This window comes from Suillus subalutaceus, assembly GCF_016647625.1.
Source record: "Suillus subalutaceus strain FC151 chromosome Unknown DFJ58scaffold_89, whole genome shotgun sequence".
Classification (NCBI taxonomy): domain Eukaryota; kingdom Fungi; phylum Basidiomycota; class Agaricomycetes; order Boletales; family Suillaceae; genus Suillus; species Suillus subalutaceus.
This window is the reverse complement of record NW_024540338.1, coordinates 166721-194061: the sequence shown is the minus strand read 5'-3', so window position 1 is coordinate 194061 and position 27341 is coordinate 166721. Positions and strand designations below refer to the sequence as shown.

The 27341-nt window shown below is 48.7% G+C and overlaps 8 protein-coding genes across 8 annotated transcripts; 4 read left to right on the top strand and 4 right to left on the bottom strand.

The window, feature by feature from the left end:
* Nucleotides 1-662: 662 nt before the first annotated feature.
* Nucleotides 663-1228, bottom strand: DFJ58DRAFT_730497 (uncharacterized protein; the record flags this gene model as incomplete). The annotated part of the gene is made up of 3 exons (XM_041385903.1): nt 663-890; nt 943-1119; nt 1169-1228. The coding sequence occupies 3 exons, from the start codon at nt 1226-1228 to the stop codon at nt 663-665; spliced, it is 465 nt and encodes a 154-aa protein (XP_041241501.1).
* A 1821-nt stretch (nt 1229-3049) lies between these two features.
* Nucleotides 3050-3554, top strand: DFJ58DRAFT_843457 (uncharacterized protein; the record flags this gene model as incomplete). The annotated part of the gene is made up of 2 exons (XM_041392972.1): nt 3050-3293; nt 3322-3554. The coding sequence occupies 2 exons, from the start codon at nt 3050-3052 to the stop codon at nt 3552-3554; spliced, it is 477 nt and encodes a 158-aa protein (XP_041241500.1).
* A 487-nt stretch (nt 3555-4041) lies between these two features.
* DFJ58DRAFT_843456 (uncharacterized protein) lies at nt 4042-5310 on the top strand (the record flags this gene model as incomplete). Its single annotated transcript, XM_041392971.1, has 6 exons — nt 4042-4228; nt 4313-4482; nt 4529-4577; nt 4684-4706; nt 4756-4794; nt 4819-5310. The coding sequence occupies 6 exons, from the start codon at nt 4042-4044 to the stop codon at nt 5308-5310; spliced, it is 960 nt and encodes a 319-aa protein (XP_041241499.1).
* Nucleotides 5311-6964: 1654 nt separating this feature from the next.
* DFJ58DRAFT_799117 (uncharacterized protein) lies at nt 6965-9345 on the bottom strand. The gene is made up of 8 exons (XM_041390725.1): nt 9115-9345; nt 9029-9062; nt 8772-8977; nt 8248-8712; nt 8159-8192; nt 7911-8110; nt 7329-7855; nt 6965-7281 (listed from the first exon to the last, which is right to left on the bottom strand). Exons 1-8 carry the CDS (start codon nt 9246-9248, stop codon nt 7262-7264), a joined length of 1620 nt encoding a protein of 539 aa, XP_041241498.1. The 5' UTR covers nt 9249-9345; the 3' UTR covers nt 6965-7261.
* A 1440-nt stretch (nt 9346-10785) lies between these two features.
* Nucleotides 10786-12220, top strand: DFJ58DRAFT_799116 (P-loop containing nucleoside triphosphate hydrolase protein; the record flags this gene model as incomplete). The annotated part of the gene is made up of 5 exons (XM_041390724.1): nt 10786-11082; nt 11138-11171; nt 11220-11422; nt 11474-12006; nt 12054-12220. Coding segments are annotated over exons 1-5 (878 nt in total), but the record flags the coding sequence as incomplete, so codon positions are not given.
* A 6532-nt stretch (nt 12221-18752) lies between these two features.
* On the bottom strand, nt 18753-19482 carry DFJ58DRAFT_915374 (uncharacterized protein; the record flags this gene model as incomplete). Its single annotated transcript, XM_041395436.1, has 5 exons — nt 19308-19482; nt 19166-19237; nt 19061-19108; nt 18850-18999; nt 18753-18788 (listed from the first exon to the last, which is right to left on the bottom strand). The coding sequence occupies exons 1-5, from the start codon at nt 19383-19385 to the stop codon at nt 18753-18755; spliced, it is 384 nt and encodes a 127-aa protein (XP_041241496.1). The 5' UTR covers nt 19386-19482.
* Nucleotides 19483-20764: 1282 nt separating this feature from the next.
* Nucleotides 20765-21504, bottom strand: DFJ58DRAFT_799084 (uncharacterized protein). Its single transcript, XM_041390723.1, has 3 exons — nt 21249-21504; nt 21086-21195; nt 20765-21030 (listed from the first exon to the last, which is right to left on the bottom strand). Exons 1-3 carry the CDS (start codon nt 21310-21312, stop codon nt 20938-20940), a joined length of 267 nt encoding a protein of 88 aa, XP_041241495.1. The 5' UTR covers nt 21313-21504; the 3' UTR covers nt 20765-20937.
* A 1070-nt stretch (nt 21505-22574) lies between these two features.
* DFJ58DRAFT_663732 (Gryzun, putative trafficking through golgi-domain-containing protein) lies at nt 22575-27310 on the top strand (the record flags this gene model as incomplete). Its single annotated transcript, XM_041382392.1, has 18 exons — nt 22575-23217; nt 23267-23387; nt 23437-23670; nt 23720-23837; nt 23887-24029; nt 24083-24317; nt 24372-24449; nt 24511-24641; nt 24695-24840; nt 24896-24951; nt 25006-25069; nt 25121-25476; nt 25521-25684; nt 25739-25902; nt 25958-26436; nt 26490-26556; nt 26604-26724; nt 26779-27310. 18 exons carry the CDS (start codon nt 22575-22577, stop codon nt 27308-27310), a joined length of 3852 nt encoding a protein of 1283 aa, XP_041241494.1.
* Between the last annotated feature and the right edge of the window lie 31 nt (nt 27311-27341).

The window sequence follows — 27341 nt, the reverse complement described above, 5'->3', positions numbered from 1 at the left end:
AACACAAAATCCCCCGAAGGCCCGAGATTCGACACTCGAAACAAATCGAAACAAAACTCAAAACATGACACTCATCAATTTTGGGAGTTGTTTCTTGAATCACCGTTACCCGGGTACCGTTGTACCGAACCCCGAAACCCGGTACTCGGTAGTCGGTGAAATCGAATATCGAGTCCCGACTATTCAAGTACCGGGGTACCGTGTACCGAAAACCCCGAAACCCTGTACTCGGTAGTCTGGTGAAATCGAATATCGAGTCCCGACTATCAGACCCGAAACCCGAATGTTGAGTATGGAGTGCCTGACCTCTAGTATCATGTATTTGAAGGTGGGTCTACACGGGTAACTACCTTTCTACTTCTTCCAATCCACCTTGCCCATCCACACGACAGAATCCCAGCATAAACATGAACAGCATCCCTCATATACCATGCCCAGGCAATCCGATCCCCTTCCACTGCATGAAACCGCGTGTCTGACAATCCTTCCCGAAAATGCAATCATGCACCCCGGATCGTACCTTAACTCCAGCTGCAGGCTTGGCATACTCATCCGAGCATTAGAATAATTCCCCACGCTAGTGAGAATATCAAAGCATTCGGAAATCGATGAGGGGTCTCGATGATTCGGGGTTTCCCGATTGCATATGACGTGTGAGGCTGTTAAAACACCGTTGCCCAGTACTGGAGAGTCTCTGACATCTTCGGCAGTTCCTTGCTTCGTGCCTTTTCTCCGAGGCTCGCAAAGGCCTGCAACCCTGCCCAGTACTGCTCAGGATGCATCACCCTGAGTGCCGCTGTGGCAATGGCTGCTGGCCTCGCAATGGCTTTGAGGATGTTCTCGGAGGATGGTCCCTTCAATGATGCAGATACCTCCGGATCGGACTGATTCTATGGGATTGGTGAGTTTAACTACCGAGATCGCCATCTCATCAGATCCTACCTCGTGCCCCTGCTGAAACCATGCCGGAGATAAATTAACGCATCCGGGAGTTAGGACATCATTTTCCGAGCTTGGTGTGAACCACTGTTGATTAGTCCACCAAATCCCATCGAGCTTTATGCTTTGTTCGAGCATGGGAGCTAGCAAATCCGAGGCCGCCCCAAATTTCATTCTGTACTACCATTTGATGTTCAATATCCATCCAGTCACAATATATATAACACACCTGGGTGGCATCGGTCAAGGCGTCTGGGAGGTACCATGCGATGATGGCACACGGATGCATCAAAGAATTGTCGCGGTATGTCGATCAACTTTGTGCCCTCATGGCCAGGAGGACACCTCTCGAGCAACTTTTTCCTCTCTCTCTTCATTACGCCCCGTGTCCTTTGGGGAGATCAATTTGCTATATCTTGCAATATCAATCGGCATCTGAACTGTGATGAAGCAATTTGACTGATAAAACGAATTTTCCGAATCTGCAGGAAGACTCACTGGGATTTTTATATGCCTTTATGAGCCGATCAACCAATTGATCACAAGCCATCACCAGATCAGTGTCTAGGTTTGGAGAAGGTATAACTGGGTCTCCTCCTGTCTTCTCTGCATTGAATTTCTGTTCCGTATAATCACATGCCACATGAGTGACAGTCAGGGCCCAAGTGCGCAAGAGGGTTATTTCATCATCGGAAGTGGAAGAAACATCCATGATTGAATTGATCTTGTGAGATCAGAAGCTGAATCCTGAATGTCTGCACTTTGGTGTTAAAGGGGGTGGAGATTGAGAGGATCAGATAAGGGAGCCTTGGATGATCTGAGCTTTCAAAGATCTATTTCTCTTATCATCTATTGCTCAATGAAATACCACATGATTGGAAGTCTGTTGGATGTCAGATACTCGTTTGTCGAGACCCGGGCCTCGGATCTCGGTACACTTCACTCGATTTTGATACCCGGGACACCATAGTTGGAACTTGTCTCGAATCTCGGGTCTCGGGCGTCGGGTTCTCGGGTCTCGGGCATCGGGTCTCGGGTCTCGATGGTCGGGACTTGATATACGGGACTCGTTGGTCAGGACTCGATACTCGATTGTCGGGATTCAATGGTCAGGCGTCGGGTTTCATGACTCGGTAGTCGGGACTCGATAGTCGGGACTCGATGGTCGATTTTCGGGATTCGATAGTTGGGGCTCAGATATTGGTACACTTCACTCAATTTTCGGTGGTCGGAACTTGGCATTTGGCATTTGGTAGGCTTGGATGATGTTGGCTTTCAAAGATCTATTATCATCCATTGCTCAATGAGATACCAGATGATCGGAAGTGTGCTGGACATCACATATTTGTTTGTCGAGACCCGGGTCTCGGAACTCGGTACACTTCGCTCGAGTTTCCACTTCACCCCCTTTGCAAAGCTCCGTGCCATACCACATCATTAGATGACTTTGAATAATCACCCTCCTTTGATTTGGATGATATACAACTAGCTGAGCTCCATCATGTCTACAATTATCATTCTCCTGGGCCCACCCGTCTATCTTATATACCCCCCACGTCGGCCTACCCATCTATGCAATATATGTCTCCCCGTCGGCCCACCTGTATATAATACATCTTTTACCGCTCCCCTCGGCCCACCCGTCTACAAAATAATATTAATTCATCGGCCCACCCGTCTAATATGATATATATCTGGGCCCACCTGTCTATGTGATAACAAGCACCCTTGATATACCCGGCTATTTGATACATATCTACCTTGGTACACCCATCTACATAATATCCAACTACCTCGGCCGATCCGTCTATTGAAAATTCATGTCCATCGGCCCACCCATCTACTTTACATATTCCCCACCTGGGCCCACCCGTCTCCATCGGGAATAATAACACTCCCGGCCCATCCGTCACAGTCGAGGATATATCTACCCTCGGCCCATGGTCCGCTGGCCCGTATCATACGGGATATTATGCACGTCCGTCCACTCATATAATACGGAGATATGTTACTGCAATATGTGGGCCTGCAGGTGGTCATCAATAGCCTCCAAACAGAGTTGACTGAACTCCATGCTTGACATACCGCTTCCACGCTGCTTATTTCGAACATGAATGTCCGTCTTGCCGAGCAGGAAACAAACATTCAAAATCTAGAGGCCATGCGCGACGAGCTCACAGCATTGCAGCAGGATGTGAATGACATGCAGGTTGAATCTTGCAGTCGTGAGGAACAGCTCCGGACTGCCAAGGCCAAATTGGCTGAGCAAGCACATTCCACATCCATCCTGCAGGAAGCTTACGAGTCCCTTCGGCAACGTGTCATGCCCAATGTGTCAATCCCTCCCGCATTCAGTAACGCTATGTTTCTGCCCATCCCCAGCTACAGTACACCCTACAGTCAGGGTTTCAGTGCAGGGCCAAGCACAGGCAATGGAACGCTTGTACACAAACATCACTCCGGGTCCCTCCACTGCCGCTGGAACGTCTCTTGCCCATGCCGCCAGTAGTTCTGGCCAAAATGGTGTTGCTGGTTCTTCAACTAATCAGAACGCCGGCAGTTCTCACCTGAGACAGGTCTTTAGTGAATCTGCATCTGGAACTGGTCCATTGTAGACATGCCTTCTGCCGGTCCATATTTTTGGTTGCCATTTGTACTTGGTATACAGAGAATCATTCAAGTAAGCCACCGCTGCCAGTCCCGAACATTGGTTCCATGTCTATGTAATAGAGTTGTTTTGTCTTTTGATATGAATCACCCGCCATGTGGAGCAGAATAAAGTTCTTGCTGGACCTTGGCGTAATCACCGCCGCAGGACCTCCATGTAGTTTCACCGTAGTTCTGCCAATTGAAAAGTTTTTTCAAGTGTTTGCAATTACACGCTGGATGTAGCTGAACACGTCATTAATGTTGATGTATGCTGCAATATATTGAGAAGCCAGCATCATTACGTTGGAGCAATCCCTTCATGGGAAAACTCGGGCATGTGCTTCTCATCACCGGTGGCCTGCAATGCTTTAATTTATGATGTTAGGCCCCATCATTCATGATCAGTAGCAATTATAAAAAGGCAGCACTTATGATGTTTCTGTCCCTCGTCCGATGAACCCCATTCCTGCTGACTGGGCGTTGTCCACAACTCACATTGCCAGTGAATATGTCTCCCGCCAGTTTTCTGTTCTCATCGGTGTGGGGCCGAAGGTCCTTCCTCCGATTGAGCTTGATGTTGTCTTACTCATGGCTTGCTCCAAACTTGCCAGGACGCTTGCCGAGGCATATCGCAATCCAGGTACGGCCCTAAGATTTGTGCGCTGCTGGTTTTAACTTCAATCGGCGTTAGTCACAATCAACTTTGATATAACCAGGTATTCAGAAGTGCTGCAAACAATGGAGACTGGCCTCAAGTCTGGGCGTGAAGAACTACTCCTTGCACGATTCCCGCCGGATCGTCAAATTATTCTGGAACGGCCTGCAGTTGTCCTCGACAAATTTGGTATTATTGTCCTATGGTATCTTCCTGGAGCAATTGATGCAGCCATCCAGGTTGGTTTGCGTCCGCCGCCGAATGATATCTGCTGAGTCATTTTAGAATGATATGATGGCGGTGACTGTTATGATGTCAGGGCCGCTGGGCACAAGTATCACTCGCGGCGCTGTGAAGGACAACATAATGGCGTACCCATGAGTCCAATTTGCAAAGCAGTGATCATGGCCTTACCCCTGGTTGCATCAATCTCTCTCCAGCATGGTTTTTACAAGGTCATCCAGTAAGTTGGCACATCAAACATCCAACAGCCTTGCCTCATTTCTTAATAGGCTCCAAAATTTCATCCTGAAATATCAGCGACCCTCCGAGTGGGTGGGATATCTTTATGTCAGGTGATGCAGAGACCGGCGGCCCTTATTGCTGCTGCATTGAGAATTATGCACCCCAGACTCTACTGGTCTTCATTGACAATCCAGCTGGGCCTCGGTCTATGGGCAGCCAATAATCAATTGCAGGACATGGCAGATCTCTTAAGAGTATGGGGATCTGTGTTCACAGTCCTCGCCGTCTTGTGCAACCGACGCTCACCCTTGCACCATGATGCTTTATCCTGTGCACAATGGTTTGATGCGATGCTCAGTGTCAGCGGCTATGGACCGGCGCGAATGCGGATGCCCAATATTGGCATTGAGATCGCTTATAATTCAGGTGTTATGGCGGCAGCTTCAGGTAGAATTGTCTGGCATGGGGTGGACAATGTGAACGGCGACAGAATCAGTTGGGTGTGGTACATGCGGGATGATGTCCATCAATTTGTAGATGTACCCCGAGCGGAATACTCCAAGTACATGTCAATAATTGATGATTCCTTGTCTTGCACATAGTAGTCTCGGTATGGTACATAGGGATGTTTATGAATTTGTAGATTAACCCCAGGGCATCTACAAGTGCAAGTCAATAAACTTGTATTACCACTTCAGCTGTTGGCCTTCGCCACCTCAGCTTTTATGGATGGTTGTTGACTCCAGCGACCATCACAGGCTGCACATGAGCTTTCAGTATTGATATGCCATGTCGATGCTGTACACCGGCCGTGCATGACGATATGTATCGGTGAACTTACATTGTCAACCCACCCTTTCCGGCCATTATCACAGCTTTCAGTATTGGTATGCTGTGTCGTCGATGCTGCTCGCTAGACGTGGATGACCACATATGTATTGGTGATCTTACATTGTCAGCCCACCCTTTGAATCCGACAGTAACAGGCTACATAACCTTTATCACTGTCTTCATCGGTGCCGCCGGATGCCGGACATTATCCATATTGGCAATCTCACCAACCAATGTATGGGCCCACCCCTTACTGCGGTACTGATTTAACAGTAATAGGCTATACATCATAAGACTACTAAGTTATGCATTATGGTACATCTGAAATATCTAGACTGTGGGCCCATCCATTAGCCTTGGAGGCTATCCACCTCAGGCCCACCCAGTATATTAGGGGGACGGTCTCACACCTGGGCCCATCCCATGGCTATGAGGTACATAATAATGTGGGCCCATGGTGGGTTGGCCCAACTACCACAGAGAAATGTCAACTTGGGCTGTCCAGTAAGTAAGGAGATAAGCCACTGCATTATGTGCTGAGCCAGTGTTGAACTGTGAACGTTGGTTGTTCTACCTTGCCCACCACATTGCGTGGGAAAAAACTGACCATGGTGATGGTTCAGGTCCAAGGGCTCCCCCAGATCCTTTTTTGATCTTCCTCATGAAACAGAGATACAAGAAACACACTCAACTAGGACATTATCCAAGAGGGCCTGCAAATTTTACTCTTGAATTTCCTCACTGTCATGGTAGTGGAACCATCTTGGGTAGTGGAGCAGTGTATCCACGACTGTGTGCCTGTGTGTTGTGAGCAAGGCAAGAAGTGGTGAAGAGCACTGCGCTACGACAAAGCCTGAGAGACACTGAATGGCTCACTAAACTACGGTGCTACTCAGCTGCCACTTGGCTCCTACCCCTGGGGTCCCCTACTCCAGTAGACATCTAGTCTCAAAGGCAGACACTTCTCAACAAAGAGATTGACTCACGAGAGGAAAGCTTGCACAAGCTTACAATACATATCATATGCTGAGCACGAACTGGCGCATGTGAGTAAATTTCTGTCTTCACTCAGCCTTTCGTTCTGAGTCTTCAATGTGTCCAGAGCGTTTGGAAAGGAAAAATAAATAAAGATTCAGATTCCAGAATGACTAGTATATATATGAGACTATATGAAACGCTCAATCAAAAAATATTTTCCCACTGGCTCAGCTTTTCCCACAGGTGCATTTGCGGAGGATTGACTGTTTGCTTGTGACAGAACCCTCTTCCACTAAAGTGGAGTTGGGGATGCATAGCAGGTTGGCAGCAAGATAGAATTATATATGCTCATTAATGTTTTTGTTGCTTTTGTTGATGGTATGATGTAAATCAATAATTGGAATGTAGACATGAGACGCCCATAAGGATGACGACAATAGCTCGTGCCGCAAACATGCCAAACATGCAATGGCCCCTTGGAGATTGCAAATGCCAAGCAGGGAAGCGACAAGAGACATGGAGTTATATTTTGGTTGCGGCGTGATATATAGAACAAGATTAATAACGAATAATTTAAGACGCAGTCGCTTGATTTAAGCGAAGATTGGAATCGACTGCGACATGCGAGAAAACATACAAAGGGTACTATGTAGTACAGATAGTCCCAGAGGGCCATAAAGAAACCGTTGCAACTAAGTGACATGCTCTCCGGCTGTGACAGCAGAGACCGTGCTTATGGCCAAATCACTGTTGGCATGTTCCTTCTACCGACGAAAGTGAGACATCATCCGCTTTCCGAGTGACACCTTACCTTCAAGTTGTTTCAAGAGTTCGCGAGCTTCTTTCTCAATCTCCTTCAATTGTTGCAGTTGTGTGCCATCTTCAGTGTTGTGCTTGAATCCCTCGATGACTTTTCCATGCGAAACTTCCAGTTTCTTCACTTTGGAAGCTAAGGCCTTTCCTGCGTCGGTTTCAGGGATCTTTCTTCCCCAGTCAACTAGTTCCCTTTGAATCTGGATGGCGTCAACAACTGTCTTGTTCGCGAGAATGGGCTTCATGACATCCCACGGATGCGACCGATCGAACGGAGTGGTCGTAGACCCATGTGCCATCATTTCCTTCCAGAAGACACTCGTCAACTCTTGTTCACGTGCTTGTCCCTCATTCGCGGTAATCAGATTAGCCCATTTTGTGGTCACCAGAATGACGTTCTTCTCTGCATCTTCACCGCACAGCTTTCGAAAGACATCAAGATCCCTGAGCGTCGTCCCAAACATCCGACTTTGGGTGATGTCGTGAAGGTAGAGGATACCGGCTAACTTCATGTCCTGGCCATACCTAGGATCAGATTATGAGCTGTATATACTTCAACGATGGATATGTACTTACGAACTTGCCAGCCAAACAGCGAATGCGCCTCAAAACTTCCTCATCGGATTTGTATGTATCATCAGAACCAGGTGTGTCGACAAGGACTACGCGGCGGGAGGGATCGCCGGGACATTCACAGAAGACGTGTTGAATATCGGCTGTACACGACTTCATTCCATGGCCGACCGTGACCACTTCCTTCCCGGCTGCATCATTGACGAGCTATCCGTCGAAATCAGCTTGTGAAATGTGGTTGAGTTATGGTCTTACGGTGCTTTTACCAACTCCAGTTCGCCCCATTACGCTGAATGATAAATATTGATAAGTTGCATATTGTCTTGCACCATGAATTAACCTACAGTATAATGATGTCATCGACCCTCCATTGGTCCTTTGCCAGTGTCACATCGCCAGCTGCCTCAATACCGTGCTTGTCTGGCCGTTTCGATGACATTGTAGCTGTTGGGGAGTTGGTGGATGAGGAACATACCCTTGGAACACCTATGTCACGCTGAATTAGCAGAGGTTCTTTCCAGGGCTGCTGGGCGATGGACTCGATGATCGCCCTGGCAGATTCTTCCGTGTTCAAAAATTGATCATCCCTAGCTCCCTGAGATATCAGATTTCCCCACTCGGTGTTCGCGATTCGCTTTTGGCGCTCCCCTGGCTCAATATCACTCCAGTTCGCCGTGGCAAGGATAACATTATTTAGCGGATGAGAGCCTAATAACCTTCTTTGAACAATTCGAATGGCACTGTTCAGCGATGAATAGTTGTCGTGGGCTATATCGTGCAGAAATATGATGCCGGCGATTTTCACATGTCTGACATTGCGGTCAGTATACCTGGTGTAAACTGACAACACTCGACGTTATATACTCACACATCCTTTAGCCAGTTAGCAATTCGGTCGAATACCTCTGATTCCTCCATGTATGTATGATCGAAGCCAGGGGTATCGACCAAGAATATGCGGTGCGGGCTCGACTCGGAAGAACGGGGTACTTCAAACTTCTCGACCTCGTATGTACATGATGCCATCCCCTTACTCGTGCGCGTTCTGGGCTCCCCGATAGCAGTATTGATAAACTGTTCGTAACGTCTGATTAGTCGTGCTTTCTCAAAACATGGTGGTCCTACCTTGCTTTTGCCTGCTCCAGTCAATCCCAGTACCCTAAAATGCCACTTAGCATCTAGACAACATCGTGTGGATCGATTATACTAACAAAATTATGATATCGTCTTCTTGGAATCTGCCGTTCTCGTTCATACTCATCTCGAAAAGCGAAATGAGGCGATGAGAAGACCACAGCGAGAGGGTGCTGGCAAAGACGCCGGTGAATGAACACTCGATTTTCATTCAATGGCGACTACCTTCTCAGATCAGGACCCCGACCTCCCCTGTCGGAAAAAACAAAGAGCCATGTTAATGCTGCCGGATTACAAGTTTAATTAGCTCTTCAATGTGCCTTACAAGAGCTTACAAGGCATCGAAAGAGTAAAAATTTGATGCCGCGGCGTGCTACGTTTAACGTAAGGCCGCCCACCTTATCATGCCCATTAAAAAGGTCGCCAACGACATTTTAGAACTGAGCAAAGCACGTATCAATATACACCGTCAACTGCCGCCAGGCTCTGGTATAGCTCTGAACTTCAGATATCTGCCACAGGGTTTTCTCGCAGCCTGTGTGAGAGGACTTTGCTTACAAATACGATCGGCTGACGGCATTCGAAAAAGTAAGGTGGGCAGGGAATCGAACTCCAGAGCCTTCAGGCAGTAGCATCGATACATTGGACACAATAACAGCTTGACCACAAGGGCTTGTATTTGGAGGATGTCGAGGTATATACAACACCCACCTCCTACAATTTACACCATTCCAATCCCTCCCAAAGTACACCAAGGCCCACTGAAGTTAAATATAATATATTTCTACCCTTCTGGCCATTTTTACACTACATATATATGTGTTGCAATATGTGTTGTACCAAGTCTAGACCGGAACTTGGGCGGGAAAATACCAGAAGGCAGACATATATACATCGACATCCTACGAATATAAGCCCTTGTGGCCGAGCTGTTATTGTGTCCAATGTATCGATGCTGCTGGCTGAAGGCTCTGGAGTTCGATTCCCTGCCCACCTTACTTTTTCGAATGCCGTCAGCTGATCGTATTTGTAAGCCAAGTCCTCTCACACAGGCTGCGAGAAAACCCTGTGGCAGATATCTGAAGTTCAGAGCTATACCAGAGCCTGGCGGCAGTTGACGGTGTAGGTATAGATAATAATTATAGTGCAAATTGTCGGAAAAAAGTTTCCGGCCTTACGATACCATGTAATACACTTTAAGGGCCAACTTGGTGAATGTCGTTATAATTAATTAAATGGTGTACGATAATGTCAACTTGAACTCCCGAGTCATTTGCCATTTCGGGGAAACTCTTTGCACCCTTGTTCCGCCCAGAAAGTATTCTACTTACATAATAGGCAGCACCATAGAAGCGGTAAGACGAACAAAATTAAATTGGGAGGTCATGGTACCCTGTTATCATTGGGATCTTTCTCGGTTCCTTCGAACGACAGGCCTAGGTGTCCAGACTTGGCGTGTTCAGGATTTGAGGTCATTCTTCGGAAGGAACCGAAAAAGGTCCGAATGATTACAGGGTACCTGGACCAAACACTTCCACCCATTTGTCGCACTCGTGCGCTTCATATTGAATTGATTCGCAGCACATCATTTAATTACACATACCTGATTGTAAATAACGCTCGGTGGACTTGGGCAACTGGAACGTCCAAGAGTTGCGGTGAGTTACGGGAAGCCTAACGAGAGATTGCCATGGATTCATGACCTAAGTTGATCATTGTCGGGTCACCGGTCACCTCTTCCCGAGGTGCTAGAGGTCTTGCTTCCAGCCACACACTTTACATACACCTCTGCGAACTGGCGGAAGGACCTGTAGGGTATTCATTTATAAACCAAGTCTGATTGCTATAGAGTATGGGAGCTCGTGCCTCGCAACTCATCAATATATATCTTTCTCTACCAACAAGCGCTGGTCTGCAGACGTCCCCTTATCCACCCACCCCCCAGCTACGATGTCATCGAAATGGCCAGACAAGCACGGTATTAAAGCAGATGATGATGTGACACTGGCAAAAGACCAATGGAGGGTCGATGACATCATTATACCGTAGGTTAATTCATGGTGCAAGACGATATGCAACTTACCAATATTTATCATTCAGCGTAATGGGACGAACTGGAGTTGGTAAAAGCACCGTAAGACCATAACTCAACTATATTTCACAGGCTGATTTCGACGGATAGCTCGTCAATGATGCAGCCGGGAAGGAAGTGGTCACGGTCGGCCATGGAATGAAGTCGTGTACAGCCGATATTCAACACGTCTTCTGTGAATGTCCCGGCGATCCCTCCCGCCGCGTAGTCCTTGTCGACACACCTGGTTCTGATGATACATACAAATCCGATGAGGAAGTTTTGAGGTGCATCGCTGTTTGGCTGGCAGATTCGTAAGTACATATCCATCGCTGAAGTATATACAGCTCATAATCTGATCCTAGGTATGGCCAGGACATGAAGTTAGCCGGTATCCTCTACCTTCACGACATCACCCAAAGTCGGATGTTTGGGACGACGCTCAGGGATCTTGATGTCTTTCGAAAGCTGTGCGGTGAAGATGCAGAGAAGAACGTCATTCTGGTGACCACAAAATGGGCTGATCTGATTACCGCGAATGAGGGACCACTGGCAGCACGTGAGCAAGAGTTGACGAGTGTCTTCTGGAAGGAAATGATGGCACATGGGTCTACGACCGATCGGTTCAATCAGTCACGTCCGTGGGATGTCATGAAGCCCATTCTCGCGAACAAGACAGTTGTTGACGCCATCCAGATTCAAAGGGAACTAGTTGACTGGGGAAGAAAGATCCCTGAAACCGACGCAGGAAAGGCCTTAGCTTCCAAAGTGAAGAAACTGGAAGTTTCGCATGGAAAAGTCATCGAGGGATTCAAGCACAACACTGAAGATGGCACGCAACTGCAACAATTGAAGGAGATTGAGAAAGAAGCTCGCGAACTCTTGAAACAACTTGAAGGTAAGGTGTCACTCGGAAAGCGGATGATGTCTCACTTTCGTCGGTAGAAGGAACATGCCAACAGTGATTTGGCCATAAGCACGGTCTCTGCTGTCACAGTCGGAGAGCACGTTACTTAGTTGCAACGGTTTCTTTATGGCCCTCTGGGAATGCCTGTACTAGTACCCTTTGTATGTTTTCTCGCATGTCGCAGTCTATTTCAATCCTCGCTCAAGAGCATTCACCAAATCAAGTGGCCGTCCATCAGATTAACAATGACTCAGAGTCGAATGTAGTAAAGTGGATTCTTTCGATCACGAAGGTTTCGACGCTGCCAGTATGATCAATCTCGACTCCAGGAAACTAGCTGATGTGCCTGCTGAATCCTGATAGGGATTTAGCATCTGCGGCACCGAGAAACACTGTCATTCTTCCACTGGCAAGCACCTTTGTGCAAGAGAGGGTCTTGACAGAAGTAGACTGGGACATGGAATAGCTAGATGATATCTATATGATATATTTACTTAGTAGTATTGCATTTGCCATGGTGGATGAACAGAAATTTCGCAAAACATGTTGCACGTACGGTACGGTACATTCCGAGGAGCGGATCGTGAGCCTGCGCATGTGAAAAGGGCCTCTCCTGGCTCTCCAGCTGTTTTTAAATTATGACTCACCGTGATCATGACAGCTCACATCATCCTTACGCGCATCGTTTTTATGGTGTTGTCGGCGTTCTCACCGCCTTCGTCGTGGATATCATGATTATATACTGTACTGTACAGTGAACACTTGCAATGCAATGGGCTACGTATTTCAACGTCCCACCCCATTTCTCAAAATTTTAGCCCACTTTGAACTGTATACTAGTTTGTACTCGGTGCAACGGGAACTTCAAGAACGACTCGGACCACAGATGACCGCAACAACAATGTCCTTCTATTCAGCCAGTTGGGTTTCTAAGCCGCCGAGGAACGAGGCGGCATAGATTTAGTCTACGCGGAGTGACCCTAGACTCAGGCTGACCACCCTTTCCGCACCTTCTTGCAGTCCACCGTCCCCTAGGGTGGGGCGCTGTTAACATGGGGAGGGAAGGGCTAGTAAAGTGGACTGACAGCGGTTTCGAGCCTGCGAAAGCTCTCGTTAGGCTGCCGTTACCCCTACCACTTGTACTTCTACAGTGCGCGCAGCCTAGTCACCGCTACTTTTGTACAAAATTTATCACACATGCAGACATGTTTCAAATCCTTATTCCTCTCACAGAAACACAATAAGCATCAGAGTTGATCTACCAGACCGATTTTCCATATGAGGCTGGGAGATATAAATTTCCTGCGTCTAAGAATTGGTCGGGTGGCGTGGGAACTATTATATATGGTAATAAACGCTGGTCAAGCAGACGGGCGACTGCCTCAGGAATGCGTCTGACGGATTTAAGTTATATTTGTTATTTGTTACATGAAATTACTCTAAGCTCAAGGTAGCTTAATGAAAGCTTAAACATGTGCGCATGATGTTGTGGAGTTTTTCGTCGACCAATTTGGCCGCTGTCCAAAAGTAGCGGTGACTAGGCGCCGCGCACCATACTAGTTCCACTTAGAAAGTCTTTCCTTATGCATTTTTTTCAATGGGGGCGAATAAATCGTGCGGAACGGTGTTCCATGATCCGTGCACTATCTATGACCCATCGATGGGGAAATTTTACAGATTGGGGGTAATCCTTATCGTAGACGAATGAGTTTCGTGAGTCTAGGACCGATGCGAGACGACAAAGAAACCGACCAAACTACGAACCTTTCGACTCGTCTTCAGGGTTTTATGATCGAGTCCGTATAGAATGGCGTGCGCATAGACAGTCCGCTAAGAGGAAGCACCGATGCAACACACTTCGACACAATCCATTGCGCACTCGCAACCGCATTGTCCGTCATTACGTGCTCTCACAAACTAGCATGAACATCATGAATGCTATACCAGTCAGCTCAAGTCGTTCGCTTGGACAACTCGGACTAGGTGCTGAGTACAGAATAAAATACGTAAGTATGATCCACTGTGCACTCGGTCACATTTAAATTGTGTCTGAATTGGATCCATTGCTGCGATCATCGTTGGTACTAAGGTCTGCAAGCGTTGATTTTTAGTAAGTGCGAGGAACGGAAAGGGTTTTGAAGAGACTCACTCCTCTCGGCACTTTTGCCAGTGTTGTCCATGTGCCATCCGGCTCAAATCAAGCTCAGGACCTCCTCTGGGTATCACTAATACAGTCCCAGGGCTGTAAAATGGGTGTCGAGAAGCGGGTGGTACCCAGAATAACAGCCGATGTCTGGGCCCTACTATCCATCCACTGTCACTATCCAGGAAAAAGGGGGTCGAACTGCAGTCGTCATGAGATGCTCCCTCCATTAACTCAGAAGTATTGGGCAGCGCATGAATAGAGTCGGACGAGAAGGAAATAAAGTGATTGTTCCAAGTGTGCAATATCATGGTAGTGGTGGCTCCGATCATGCGATGTTCATGTGAGAATGCAGAATGGTCTGACTCGGTGCGCTGTGGCGACGGCTGCCTCATCATTGTATCCCACAGCCGAATAGTGTTATCCGAGGAACCAGTGACAATGCGAGTGCCGTCCGGCGAGAACGAGACCGAGTTAACTGATTCAGTGTGCCCCCGCAAGGGCTCACCGACTGGCTTCCCCGTCACTGCATCCCACAGCCGAACACTCTTGTCCCTTGAACCTGTAACGATGCGAGTGCCATCCGGCGAGAACGAGGCCGAGCTAACTATATGAGTGTGTCCCTGCAGGGGCTCACCAACTGGCTTCCTCGTCAATGCATCCCACAGCTGAATAGTGTTATCCCAAGAACCGGTGACGATGCGAGTGCCGTCCGGCGAGAACGAGGCCGAGCTAACTGATTCAGTGTGCCCCCGCAAGGGCTCACCGACTGGCTTCCCCGCCATTGCATCCCACAGCCGAACAGTGAGATCCCTTGAACCAGTGACGATACGAGCGCCGTCCGGCGAGAACGAGACCGAGTTAACTGAATCAGCGTGCCCCCGCAAGGGCTCACCGACTGGCTTCCTCGTCACTGCATCCCACAGCCGAACAGTGTGATCCCAAGAACCAGTGACGATGCGAGTGCCGTCCGGCGAAAACGAGACCGAGCTAACTGAATCAGTGTGCCCCCGCAAGGGCTCACCGACTGGCTTTCCCGTCACTACATCCCACAGGCGAACAGTGTGATCCTCCGAACCGGTAATGATGTGAGTGCCGTCCGGCGAGAACGAGACCGAGCTAACTGAATCAGTATGCCCCCGCAAGGGCTCACCGACTGGCTCCCCCGTCACTGCATCCCACAGCCGAACTGTGTGATCCCAAGAACCAGTGACGATGCGTGTGCCGTCCGGCGAAAACGAGACCGAGCTAACTGAATCAGTGTGCCCCCGCAAGGGCTCACCGACTGGCTTCCCTCGTCACTGCATCCCACAGGCGAACAGTGTGATCCTCCGAACCGGTAATGATGCGAGCGCCGTCCGGCGAGAACGAGACCGAGTTGACATAATTAGTGTGCCCCCGCAAGGGCTCACCGACTGGCTTCCTCGTCATTGCATCCCAAAGTCGAACAGTGTGATCCCTTGAACCAGTGACGATGCGAGTGCCGTCCGGCGAGAACGAGACCGAGAGAACTGAATCAGTGTGCCCCCGCAAGGGCTCACCGACTGGCTCCCCCGTCACCACATCCCACAGCTGAACAGTGTGATCCAAAGAACCAGTGACGATGCGAGTGCCGTCCGGCGAGAACGAGACCGAGCTAACTGGATCAGTGTGCCCCCGCAAAGGCTCACCGACTGGCTTCCCCGTCACTGCATCCCACAGCCGAACTGTGTGATCCCAAGAACCAGTGACGATGCGAGTGCCGTCCGCGAGAAACGAGACCGAGCTAACTGAATCAGTGTGCCCCCGCAAGGGCTCACCGACTGGCTTCCCCGTCACTGCATCCCACAGGCGAACAGTGTGATCCTCCGAACCGGTAATGATGCGAGTGCCGTCCGGCGAGAACGAGACCGAGTTGACATAATTAGTGTGCCCCCGCAAGGGCTCACCGACTGGCTTCCTCGTCACTGCATCCCACAACCGAACAGTGTGATCCCTTGAACTAGTGACGATGCGAGTACCGTCCGGCGAGAACGAGACCGAGTTAACGAAATGAGTGTGCCCCTGCAAGGGCTCACCGACTAGCTTCCCCGTTGTTGCATCCCACAGCCGAACAGTCTTATCCCTTGAACCAGTGACGATGCGAGTGCCGTCCGGCGAAAATGAGACCGAGAAAACTGAATCAGTGTGCCCCCTGAGCACGGTCTGAACAGCCGGCCAGTTCATATCACGTCCGCATGTCACACGAAGAGTATTCGGAAACTGTGCAGAAAACTTTTTCGATAGCGGAGAGTTGGCAGGCGAGAATGGGAGTGCTGATACATACAGATGTGGCGTGCTATGTAAAATGATGCCGCCGAAGACTTGAATGAACCTCTGTACGTCCATTGCAGTCGATGAGACATCTTTGAATTTGGGATGGCCCTGTGGTTGTGCATGAGCGCTTTATCTGACACCTGGTAGCGGTGTGCTCACCTTTAGCCACTGGGAAACGGGCGGAAGGGCACCAACTGCACCGCTGAGCGCACTGATCAGGGCGAGTAACTCGAGCCAGAAAAACAGCCGCTCGTGGTCGAACAACAATTTCACCTCTTTCGCGAGCTCCTTGTCGAAGGCTGTGTTTCGTACGTGCGACGTCCAAAATCGAGAGGAATATGACAGATGTGGGGGGATGCATTTTTGGACTCGTTCTTGCAGCCCGGGATCTTCGCAATCAGGCAAATACGACGACTTTAAATCGCAGATATTGAATCGAAGACTGTGTTCCATCACTCGAAGTGACGCGAATGCAAGGTCGCATTGCGCCCTTGGCAGGTCGATGAAAAACTCTCCGCTGGATGGTTTGTCCGTCAAGAAATCATGAAAGGATACGTGAAGTGGTCGGATTGGCGAATCTGGGTTGGTGGTGCCGCTGAGGAGGGAACCCATGCTTTTTACCACAAGCTCCACGTCGAAATTGTCCTCTCGCTTTGGAAAATAGTGCCTCATGGCGTTCAGGGAAGCTAAAGGAAGGGGTTCAGCTGTCCCTAGTATTTGTCCCATCACTGAGTGAAATCTTGCTAGCGTCGTCGAACGCAGTTTCTGCGAATGCTGGGCATTGGTAGATGTATTCCTGTACATGACATCTGTTAAAATGAGGCGATACATGTCGTGCAACAGCATGCTTCTCTCAGCCGGATCGCGTGATACCACAGCTTCGTAGCATTCAATCGGAGATATCCCAGGATGGGGTTCTTTGATGTATCCGCAGGCGAGACGCGCCCACTCGAAAAGTCCATCAGCTTTCTCAGCAAGGACTGCAAACTCTCTGTCCTGAAAATCCAGACCTTCCAACTCCTTGGATATGTAAGCACGGATATCGCGCTCTGCGACTGCTGGTGGAATATCATCCATGGACATCTGTCGAATATGCTGGACACCACGAAACTCGGCATTGATGTCGCCAAGCGGGCGAGAGGTGACGATGAAGCGGAAGTTGTCTTGGAGGTCTGTGATTTTGGGAAAAGCAGGGTTTTGATGTTTGCCAGCTAGAATACGGAGGAGGTCTCGCCTCGTCTCTACTCCACCGCTCTCGTCCAGTGCATCGATCATGATCACGATGGGTCCCATAGTTGACCCAGATGACTTCCCCAGTGGTTCGATAAGAAGTTTCTGCCACTGCTGGGTGATATCCACTGTGCTCTTGAGCGAATTCGCAGTCTGAACTGTATCTGCTAATGCCCGCCTCATCTCCGGATCACGGTCAGCCAAGTCGCGCGCGATTGTGGAAAATATCTTTTCATGGCGACGATCTGCTTCTCGCTGGTGGTCAAAACAGTAGCACGAACCAAGCCCTCCCACGTCGTTGAACCACTTAGCAATGGTGTGGCCGATGGCCGATTTCCCCTTTCCTGCAGGGCCAGATAGCCACAGCACACGTGGAACATTGTCCCCAGTGCTGTTGACCCATTCCGTAATCTGGGAAAGGATTTCCGTGCGCGTCCCTTGGAGGCATTGTTTTCTTGTATCTAAGCCCGCGCCTGCGGCATAAGTCATACCGCTGAGGTCCAGTATTTCTCCTGAAAAGGTATGAATATATGTCAAGTCACAAGCACGTCCGAACCCTTACCCGTACGGTGGACATGTATGGCTACGTCGCGAGCAACTTGGTCCCGAAAGTTATGCATGAGCATATCCAACACATTGCTGTATTGTTGGATCGTATCTTCTGTTTCCGAGATGACGTTCTTTCCGAGTCTCTTCCCTGCGATAACGGTAGAAACTTGAGACAATGCAAAGCGTAACAGCTTGTTGAGACTCACAGAAGTTCTTGGTCTCCGAATAATTTTTGATAAATTGAGCACATTCAAGGGTCTGCTGAGAGATCTGTCCGAGGATAATGCGCATCGACGAGATTTGGCCAAGCATCTGATCTTGTGTCATAAAGTCGTAAACTTGACACAACTTCTTGAGAAGGTTGAGTACCGCTGCATCGCGATCTACTTGAGCTAGAATAATCTGCACAAATGATTGATCAGCGGTGGGAGATAGGAAGAGAGAGAGAAGGCATACTTTAGCTGCACAAGACAACACGCCCAGTGCCATCTTTGAATATGGATGTACCTGTGGAACAGAATTAGTTCGGTTCCGAGCGAAAGGAGGGTCCATACATCTGCGATCTTCCCGATGATATCGTCGAATATCTTGAGTGGTTTGAGATATGCGTCCTGGACACCGGCAGCATCGAGATCCGCTTGTGCGTCTTGGCCAACAGACATCACAGGTCCCGAGAGTGGATGGATGCGTTTTGCAGCCCCGTGTGCATCCCGAAGTGCCGATTGGGTATCAGCCTCCACTTCTACACCAGATGGAGCAGCCTGAACCTGCGCGACCACCAAAATTTAGAGAGAGCACAGAGACTGAAGGTCAAGTTTGAGGACCTACCTCGATATCCGGGGGAGCAAGGCTACGGCTACGGGAATTCTTCGAGCGCTTGTTGCAATCTTAGTCGTATTCCAGGACAATCAATACACGTGCTCGTGGACTCACCGAGATCCTTAACTTATTCGCACCGTCTTTAACCTTCTCCAGCAACCGACCGACTCTGCTACGGGGTCGGTTCTAGATAAAGGATGCGTCGATGTCAGTGTCTGGAGTGGAGTGAATTAAGTGACCCTCAAAAACCACGTACCGAACTTTCACGAGCTGTTCCTTCACTAGACGTGTGGGTTTGTTGTGTCGAATTCCTCGACGAATTGCCTTTTCTCATTGTGAATAGCTAGTAGTTGAAACAAAGTAAGATAAGAGTCCCGCATCATTCACCTATCGTGGCCCAGGCTCATCGATGCATCATCAGTGAATCGATCGTGGATTCGTGAGTGGGTCACGAGTCCTGTAGACGGATATAAATATCCTTTTCCTAAATATATCTATTTATCTAATCACGTTTTTGATACCCTCCAAATCTAAACTTGCAAGAGGCATCCCAGTGGATGTCAGAGTTAAAGTATAGCGACATTAGTAGGTGGTGAGCTACTCAACTACAATACCTCTGCAATATTGACATGGCTGATACATTATGCAAGCGATCATGATAACTCGGTTATATGCCATGTATCAGCGATCCAGAAACATGCTTGTCTTTCTCGTTGTAATTTTCACAGCTGTCACCATTGCATGTGGAGTGATGACTGCAATGATAAACAGGCATACAATTGCAAAGCGAGTAAGCTTTAAATTATATTATAGTCGAAGGGCTCGAGCGTATTATGCTGGTCAGATGAATATCAGAAGAGCTCATCCTCTCTGGCACCTATCAGTGCATTCCCTATGACAAAGACGCAGACGCCCTAATTTTGCCTTCCATGACATGGATACTCTACACTGTATGGGAAGTCCTCGCCCTGTGTCTTGCAACCTGGATTACTACTATAACTTCCGTGAACTGCAACGACCGTTGAGGGGATGGACGATTGGGAACTGTTTTACAGCATTAATACAGACTCACGTTGTCTACTTTGCAAGGTGAACACTTAATTCAATATGGTTTAACTTCCGCTAAAGTTCCGTACGTGCTAGCTTTGCTGTCGTTTCTTGCTTCGATCTCGGTTTTTTGTCTCCGCAGCTCTCGGCGGTACGCCAACATATCATTAACATATGCATGTGACTACGACTTATTACTTTTATAGAACTCACTTTCTGTGGGAACTCAGATTTATGACGGTGTTCGTCAAATTCTTTCGGTCATGCAGATGTTTGTGCTGGGACCACGCCTCATCCTTAGTGTTCGACAATATCACGCCAAGCTCGTGGACAACTCTGATGCAGAAGCGGATATGATTTCGATGGCTTTCCGGAGGCACACAGATGTGTCAACTGAACTTTGATACAGTCACACCTCCACGCTTTCTTTCCATTATCCGTCTCGACGACATTCTTTGATTCCCCTTCCCTTGCGACTAGCTTCACTGATTCCTTTGATCGAAGACTGATATTGAACGCTTTTATACTTGCTAGTCTGCTATGCAGTCCCTTTCTCTTACATCTGTTGTTCAATCGCAGACTGAGAATAACTTTGCTCGTGCATGGTTTTGCCGTAGTACTGATTCGGTGCCGAATTGGATTTGAAAACCAATATCTCGCATATGGGTTCTCGTGCCAATCATGATACATAGCATCAGTGGAGTCCCATCAATGTCTCTTGTCCGTGCTATTACACACTATCATTACAAACAACACTGATGTTTACTTCTACATCAACTGTTCTAGTAAGTACAAAGTGTCAAGGTCCGACCTAGAAGGTGCTTCGTAACGATATACTCTCATGATCCTACCAAAACGCCACAAGCTAGCAGTATAGCTCCAAGCACGAATGAATTTGAGCTCGATGCAGACGTCAAGGCAAAATTCGTATTCTGTCAGGTACACAAATTAGAAGACACATGCATCACGTTTAATAGTGAACATTACCAGTTGTTTGGTGCCCTTAGCGGTCTGACAGCTCTCACCACAATTCAGATTCATATTGCTCGTGATGACCGATGCAAGCCCGGGATCTATTGGTGCGGGTGATGCTGCAACTACCGGCAAAGTCAAGCCCTGTAAGGTACCGAGCTGGGAAAGATATGCATACCCATTGCAGATATTGAAAAGAGGATAACCCAGAGGGACATAATGCGGAGGGTCACTGAGGACATGTTGGTTGGGTATAAGATGGATTGAGGTATATGTGATGGGGTTGATAATTGTGTTTGAAGAGCGGCAGCGAGAAATGATACTTAATGAGTGAACGAGATCTAGATGGAGGCCTAGTCAATAAGCCGGGAGATACGAGGGACTGAGAGGGAATGGTAAAATCACGACTCGGCCAGGCGCTTCTTATACGAAAACGCTCATTGGCAAGAGAAGATGTTACCTTCATCCGAAAATAGCAGGTACGCGCTCGATGTGCGCGCGTGAGAGTCACGTGCATTGAGGTTTCTTGTATTTTCTTTGTGTTGCAGGAGACAATGTCGGACAACGTCGCGAAGAGGCAGACCTAAAGAACTATTGATTTACATAGAAGTACAACACTATGCGGCGCTGATACAGAAACTGTTTGGTCACATAATAAAAGGGGCTGAATACTCGGCGGCATCTTCTGATGAATCTATCAGATCCTCAAGACGACTACTTCGTTGCGCAGCTGCATGCTTGCTGTGGACAATTGGTACAGTTGCAGCTGTCACCTGCACCTTTGCAATCGCACTGATATGATGAGGACCATGGCGAATCAGAAGTGCGATTAACTATGTACCTGCGAAGATTGTTGCTTGTTGGCACAATTGTCACAGTCGCAAGTATTCTTGGGGCAAGTACAGCCAGTGCCTGAAGGGCCACATGCGCTATGGACGTGTTTGAAACTATGATAAAAGGTTTTGCGAGTGAGCACTTACCCGCAGTCACTGATGCAAGTACAGCCTTTAGCCATCTCAGTGGATTTTAATGCAGTTGGTCAAATATGTTTTGTTGGTGGTTGGAATGAAGTTCGGTGAATGATAAAGATGAACCAGGACTCTTCTTATAATCGTCGCATTTCATATAGCAGTGACGCTGCCTGACGTCACTAGCCACTGGTGGTACGGTGCAAACTTGACCATTTCACATCCCAGTGACAGAAAAGGTTGGTCCGTGGGCCAGCTGATGTTCGGCGCACAACATATAGGAGAAGGTACAAAGTCTGCGGCGCTCCGAGAACCTCAAATTCAATAGTTCCCACGACTACTAGATCTTACTTCGTGGACGTGGTATATATAAGTAAGTCTTCCAATACTTTGGAGGCACTCGAGTGACTCTTCGGTAGTTTACGGTGGGCAGTTCGATGATATTTGTTTGTTTTCTATAGGTTTCTTGCCTTGGAAACTGTTAAACTGCCATCTCAGTATCGGTTTAGTGAAGTTCATCATCAGGAATTGCCAGAATGAATTCCTACCCAGCTGAGCTCTTGGTCCAGCTCGCTCCGGTAATGTTCGTTGCAGGCCTTGACCAACCACCTGAATCGTCTGCCTCCGCTCCAAGTGCTCCACAAACGCCAGGTCAAACCCCATCCCCCCCGCCTGCACCTACCAAGACCCAGGATCCTTTCGCGAGCCTCGTTGCGCGCCTCCGAGATGCCCTCCAGTCGCAGCACAAAGTCGCGATATGGGCACCAGAGCGCACAAGAGCGTTTCAAATGATCCTTGTGGGGAAAGACGTCCGATTCCCTCCTCGCAAGCTCGTTCCGCCAGAGGACCTTGCATATGCATCTGCCCATTCACCACTTTCACCCTTAACACCTTCGTCACCCCTGTATCCCGACGGCCTGATTGCGCCCATATGGATACGGAAACACACTGCGCTAGTGCCGAGCGTCTTTGTTCTATTTCTCAGATTGTTTGAGGCACCCGCGGTACACGCTCGATCTCCGTTGGACCCACCAGACCCAGAACATGAACGCGATAAAACAGAGGAGGAACGAAGAAGAGATAATGATCTCAGCGCTGAGGTTGCAGCCCGAAAGAAGACGACCAATGAACGCGGTATCAAATTGACTGTCGTGCTACTTGCAACTAGGAGGATGCTCGGTATATCGTCCATTTGTTATAGTTAAATGGGTTTCTAACCGCGTAATAGATGACCCGTCATTAGATAGCCGTCTCACCTTCATCAGAAGACAGAGCGGGCTTGACTCCCGTGCAGCCTTATTTGTCCTCAGTCCAGTTAGTACATCTGAATTGAATGATTTTGCACGCAGGTAAGGGCACTCTAATTCTTTTCTACAACTGCGCTACATGATGTCCTAGTTTGCAAGATGCCCTGTACGAACCTGCACTTGAATACTATACCTCACACTCCAAGCGTGTCAGGCGTAAGCGCAATCGGCACTCTCAATCTGTTTCATCGTACAACCCCCCACCTCTTGTTTCCATGGGCGTTGCGAGCACCCGCCCACTACGTCCCGAAGGGTGGACCGTGCGGTATGAATACAAGATGGCATGTTTTGCAGAGTTCAGGGGTGAAGACGAGGTTGCGCTCAAGTCAGTCACGTTTTCGCTGCTAAAAAGATTGGAAAACTAAGTTTGTCAGACACTATCAGGATGCGTACGCGACGCTCATGATTATGTTCGGATCGACTGCCATCCTTCCCCCTCGAACCAAGCGCTGGGCAGAGGCCAAAGTCCTTGCGGACGCCATAAATGTGAAGGTGCGAATGTATGCACCTTGTATGATCACTCTTAACACTGGACCGACAGATAACTAAACTATACCTGTACAATCACGAGCACTCGCTTGCACTTTCACATCACAATTCCCACATGCGCCGGTTCGCAGATTTTTCACGGGGATGGGGCATAGGCGAGGAGACATTTGAGTATTGGAGTTGGATGGCGAGACAGTACGACCCTCATATTCAGACACATCCAACGAATTTCTTATTATGTCTTCCAGACACCGCGTCCTCGCAGAGCTTCTAGAACAAGGATCGAACTCTTCGCTGACATTCCCCACAAATTCACCTTCTTTGCTTACGGCTAGTGTGACATCTTCAGGCACGCCCGTGGAATTAGACGCCGTTCGAGCGTTAGGGTTGAATCCTAGCCACGCCTTGCAGCATCCAGGACATTACTACTACATGGCCGCCCGATGCACGGAAGCACGCAGGGAGAGGTTCTTGGCCAACGAGGTATGTTTGGCGTCTCGATCCATCGATCCCTCAATCATATCTCACCCTAAGAAGGGTATCTTGCAAGGGGCAAATGCGGCCCCAGGACACGCAAACGAGAAGAAAGTCGACCATCTAACATTAATCCTCGAGGTCTGTGCTCTGTTTGACTTGTGATGCAGTTAAACAATGATGACGATTTTTTTTGGCTCAGCTCTACACCAAATCCTACGAACTCTTCAAGAAGCATAGCTCCACCACGAGTCAAGGGCGCTTGACGCTCTGGATAGTTTACCGCATCGCGCATACATACTACGAATCTGAGAAGTTTGACGTCGCAATACGGTATGCATCTTCATCTTTATCGTACGAGAAACAAACTAGATGGTGGTGTGTAGGTTCTTCGAGCGGATAGCAAAGACGTACCGAAGGGAGAAATGGAAACACATGCTCAGACCGCTTTTGTCAACGTGGTATGCCTGTGCGCAGAAGCTCGGCGACGTGGAACTTATGGCGACGCTCCTCGTGGAGATGATTGGGTATGGTAAGTAACGTATAATGTTTTGAAGGTGGTCGCACGGTGTGATGATGTCGTTCAGCGCAAGATGTTGACGAGTCGAGAACTCTACAGGAGGACCTATTGGCGATACTCGAGGTGAGGCACCCTGCCTTGTCTTCGAGGCGATTAAAATTGAACCGGTTCATGTAGAGTTCGGTTCCTGTATCAGCAGGGAAGCCACTCGTTGTTGACCTCAAAGAATCTGATCCGTTATGTAAGTTGATGGAGGCATGTTCTCATGTTATCTTTACTGATTGGCATGGAGTGGACATCATGCTGGTCTTTTGGACGTCCGAGGTACGGGTCAGTGAAGAGGCCGGATTTCAACTATCCCTTGCTACACCAACGAACATGGATCTCTCCGCTCTTCCGATAGACTCTGTGACTATTACGTTCTCCGATGGTTATTACCCTGTGGTACTCCGACATTCGCCCCCCATGGACGGCCAAGTGGGAGATAGGGCTGTCCGGCTGGTGAAAATTGGACAGGTAGTGCCAGAAGATGAAGGTGAAGGTGAAGAACCGGAGGAAATTTGCGCTGATCTTCGGTGGGGGCCAGGCGAACGACTTGTGGTCTCCGGAAGTATATCTTCTGAAGCTCCTGGAATGCTTACCGTGGGTGTCATTTTAACAAAGTGTGACAAACAGTTTATACGTCCGTCTAGGTCGTGAGCATTACTGTGGTACTTGCACAAAACGGCTGGACCATCGAAATGCCACACGAGCCATGTGTCTCTCATGACATATCTACACTTGTGCCACTCTGGTTGACTTCACTGCAGCCCATCCGATTTCTTCAGCTTGGGAGAAACGACTATTCTAGTGTTGTGTAAGTTGCTCCCAATGAGCACAATGGATATCGTGAACAACTGTTTTTATCCAGTGTTCGACATCGTCCTCACGAGCTCGCTGTCTCATTATCTCATCAAGCACCGGCACTACTCGATGAAGAATACCCCATCGTCATCGATATCACAAATATTGATGAGCGACATCTGGATATTGTTGTTGACGTCTTGTTGCAGCCGACGGAAGTGGATCAAGCAGGTTTGATAGTTTATTTTCTCGCTGACCTGCAACACTAATGTCCCTTTTTCAAAAGCTCAGTACATCATCTTTGACGACCAGCGTTCATCCGGATTGATCAAAGGTATTCGACTCGGCACTATCGCCCCGGGCGTGTCGGCCACCAAAACTCTTTACCTCGTGGGAAGCGGTGCTCCTGGTGATCGCATGTTAGACATATCTATTCAATCTACTTCAGTCGAGCCCGGTTCCACGAGTGAAGGCGACGACGATGACGCAGAGCCCCGCAGCTCGAGTTCCTTGAGTGAGCACGCGGCTATCGATTCCTTCGAGAAGTTGCAAACTATCGTTATTCCGACATCCGAAGCTTTGACGGTCACGTGTGACGTGGCGTACAGGAGAAGCAAGAACGCTATGCCTGCTTTGGCGGATCTGTCTACAATTGAAGACGACTTTTGGGATGACTCCCATGGCGGGGTGGCTGTGGTCACGACAAGGATAGAGTGTTCAGCCCTTTGTGGCTTGGTGGTTGAGAGCTTGAAGCTACATCGCCAGGTGGGTGGAACGAATTTTGCAACACTACTTTGGTAATTAATCCCTTAAACAAGGATAATCCGCTTGCAAAGGTACTCGACTGCTCGTCAGATGAAAGCAGCGACGATATGTTTCCAGATGGTGAGTTTCTCCTCTTGCCATATGATTTGGCTAGATGATTGTGTCAGAATACCTCCCTGGCGATGAGTTCTGCAACGTGAGTAGGATATCACTTAATCCACGGGAGGAGCAGGTTTTGGGCGAAGATAAAATCACTGGTCCTGGCGACTATGAAGTTGTCTGGCGAAGGTAATTTTGTATAATTGCGACATATTGATGATGATGCTTAGATATACACGACAGGATACTTCCTGACGGAGGTCATGGAAGACGGTCGATCACGCGGTTTGCACTTCCGACGCTCACGATTCCGCAGGACGAGTTAATCGCCCTTCTCGACGTCCCTAGCTTTGCAAAGCTCCATGTGACGACGCCCATACACTTAACAGTTCGCAATCGGCACTCCTCCCGCTCCGCCAATGTCGCTGTTACGCTTGATCTCGATCCCTCTGATGCGTTTATCGTGGCTGGCTTGCGGAACGGTCGCCTTCCGATCCTTTTACCGGGTTCTGAGGAGAAGCTCTCGTGGAATTTGATCCCGATCGAATGTGGTCATGTCAAGATTCCACGTATCAAGATTATGGATGTACGACGCTCTGTTCTGCCTTCACAAGGTGTTGGCATGCCGAGCACGGAAGTTGACGTGGAAGGAGATGCGGTAAGGGTGGTTGATGTACGTGCTGATAGGAACACTGCGAGGGTACAGAACGCAGGTGATAGTGCGGTTGCAATTCCTCAGCAAGATGGCGCGAGTACGATACTGGTACTACCATGATTATGATCATAATGCCGAGAGCCACGTATCC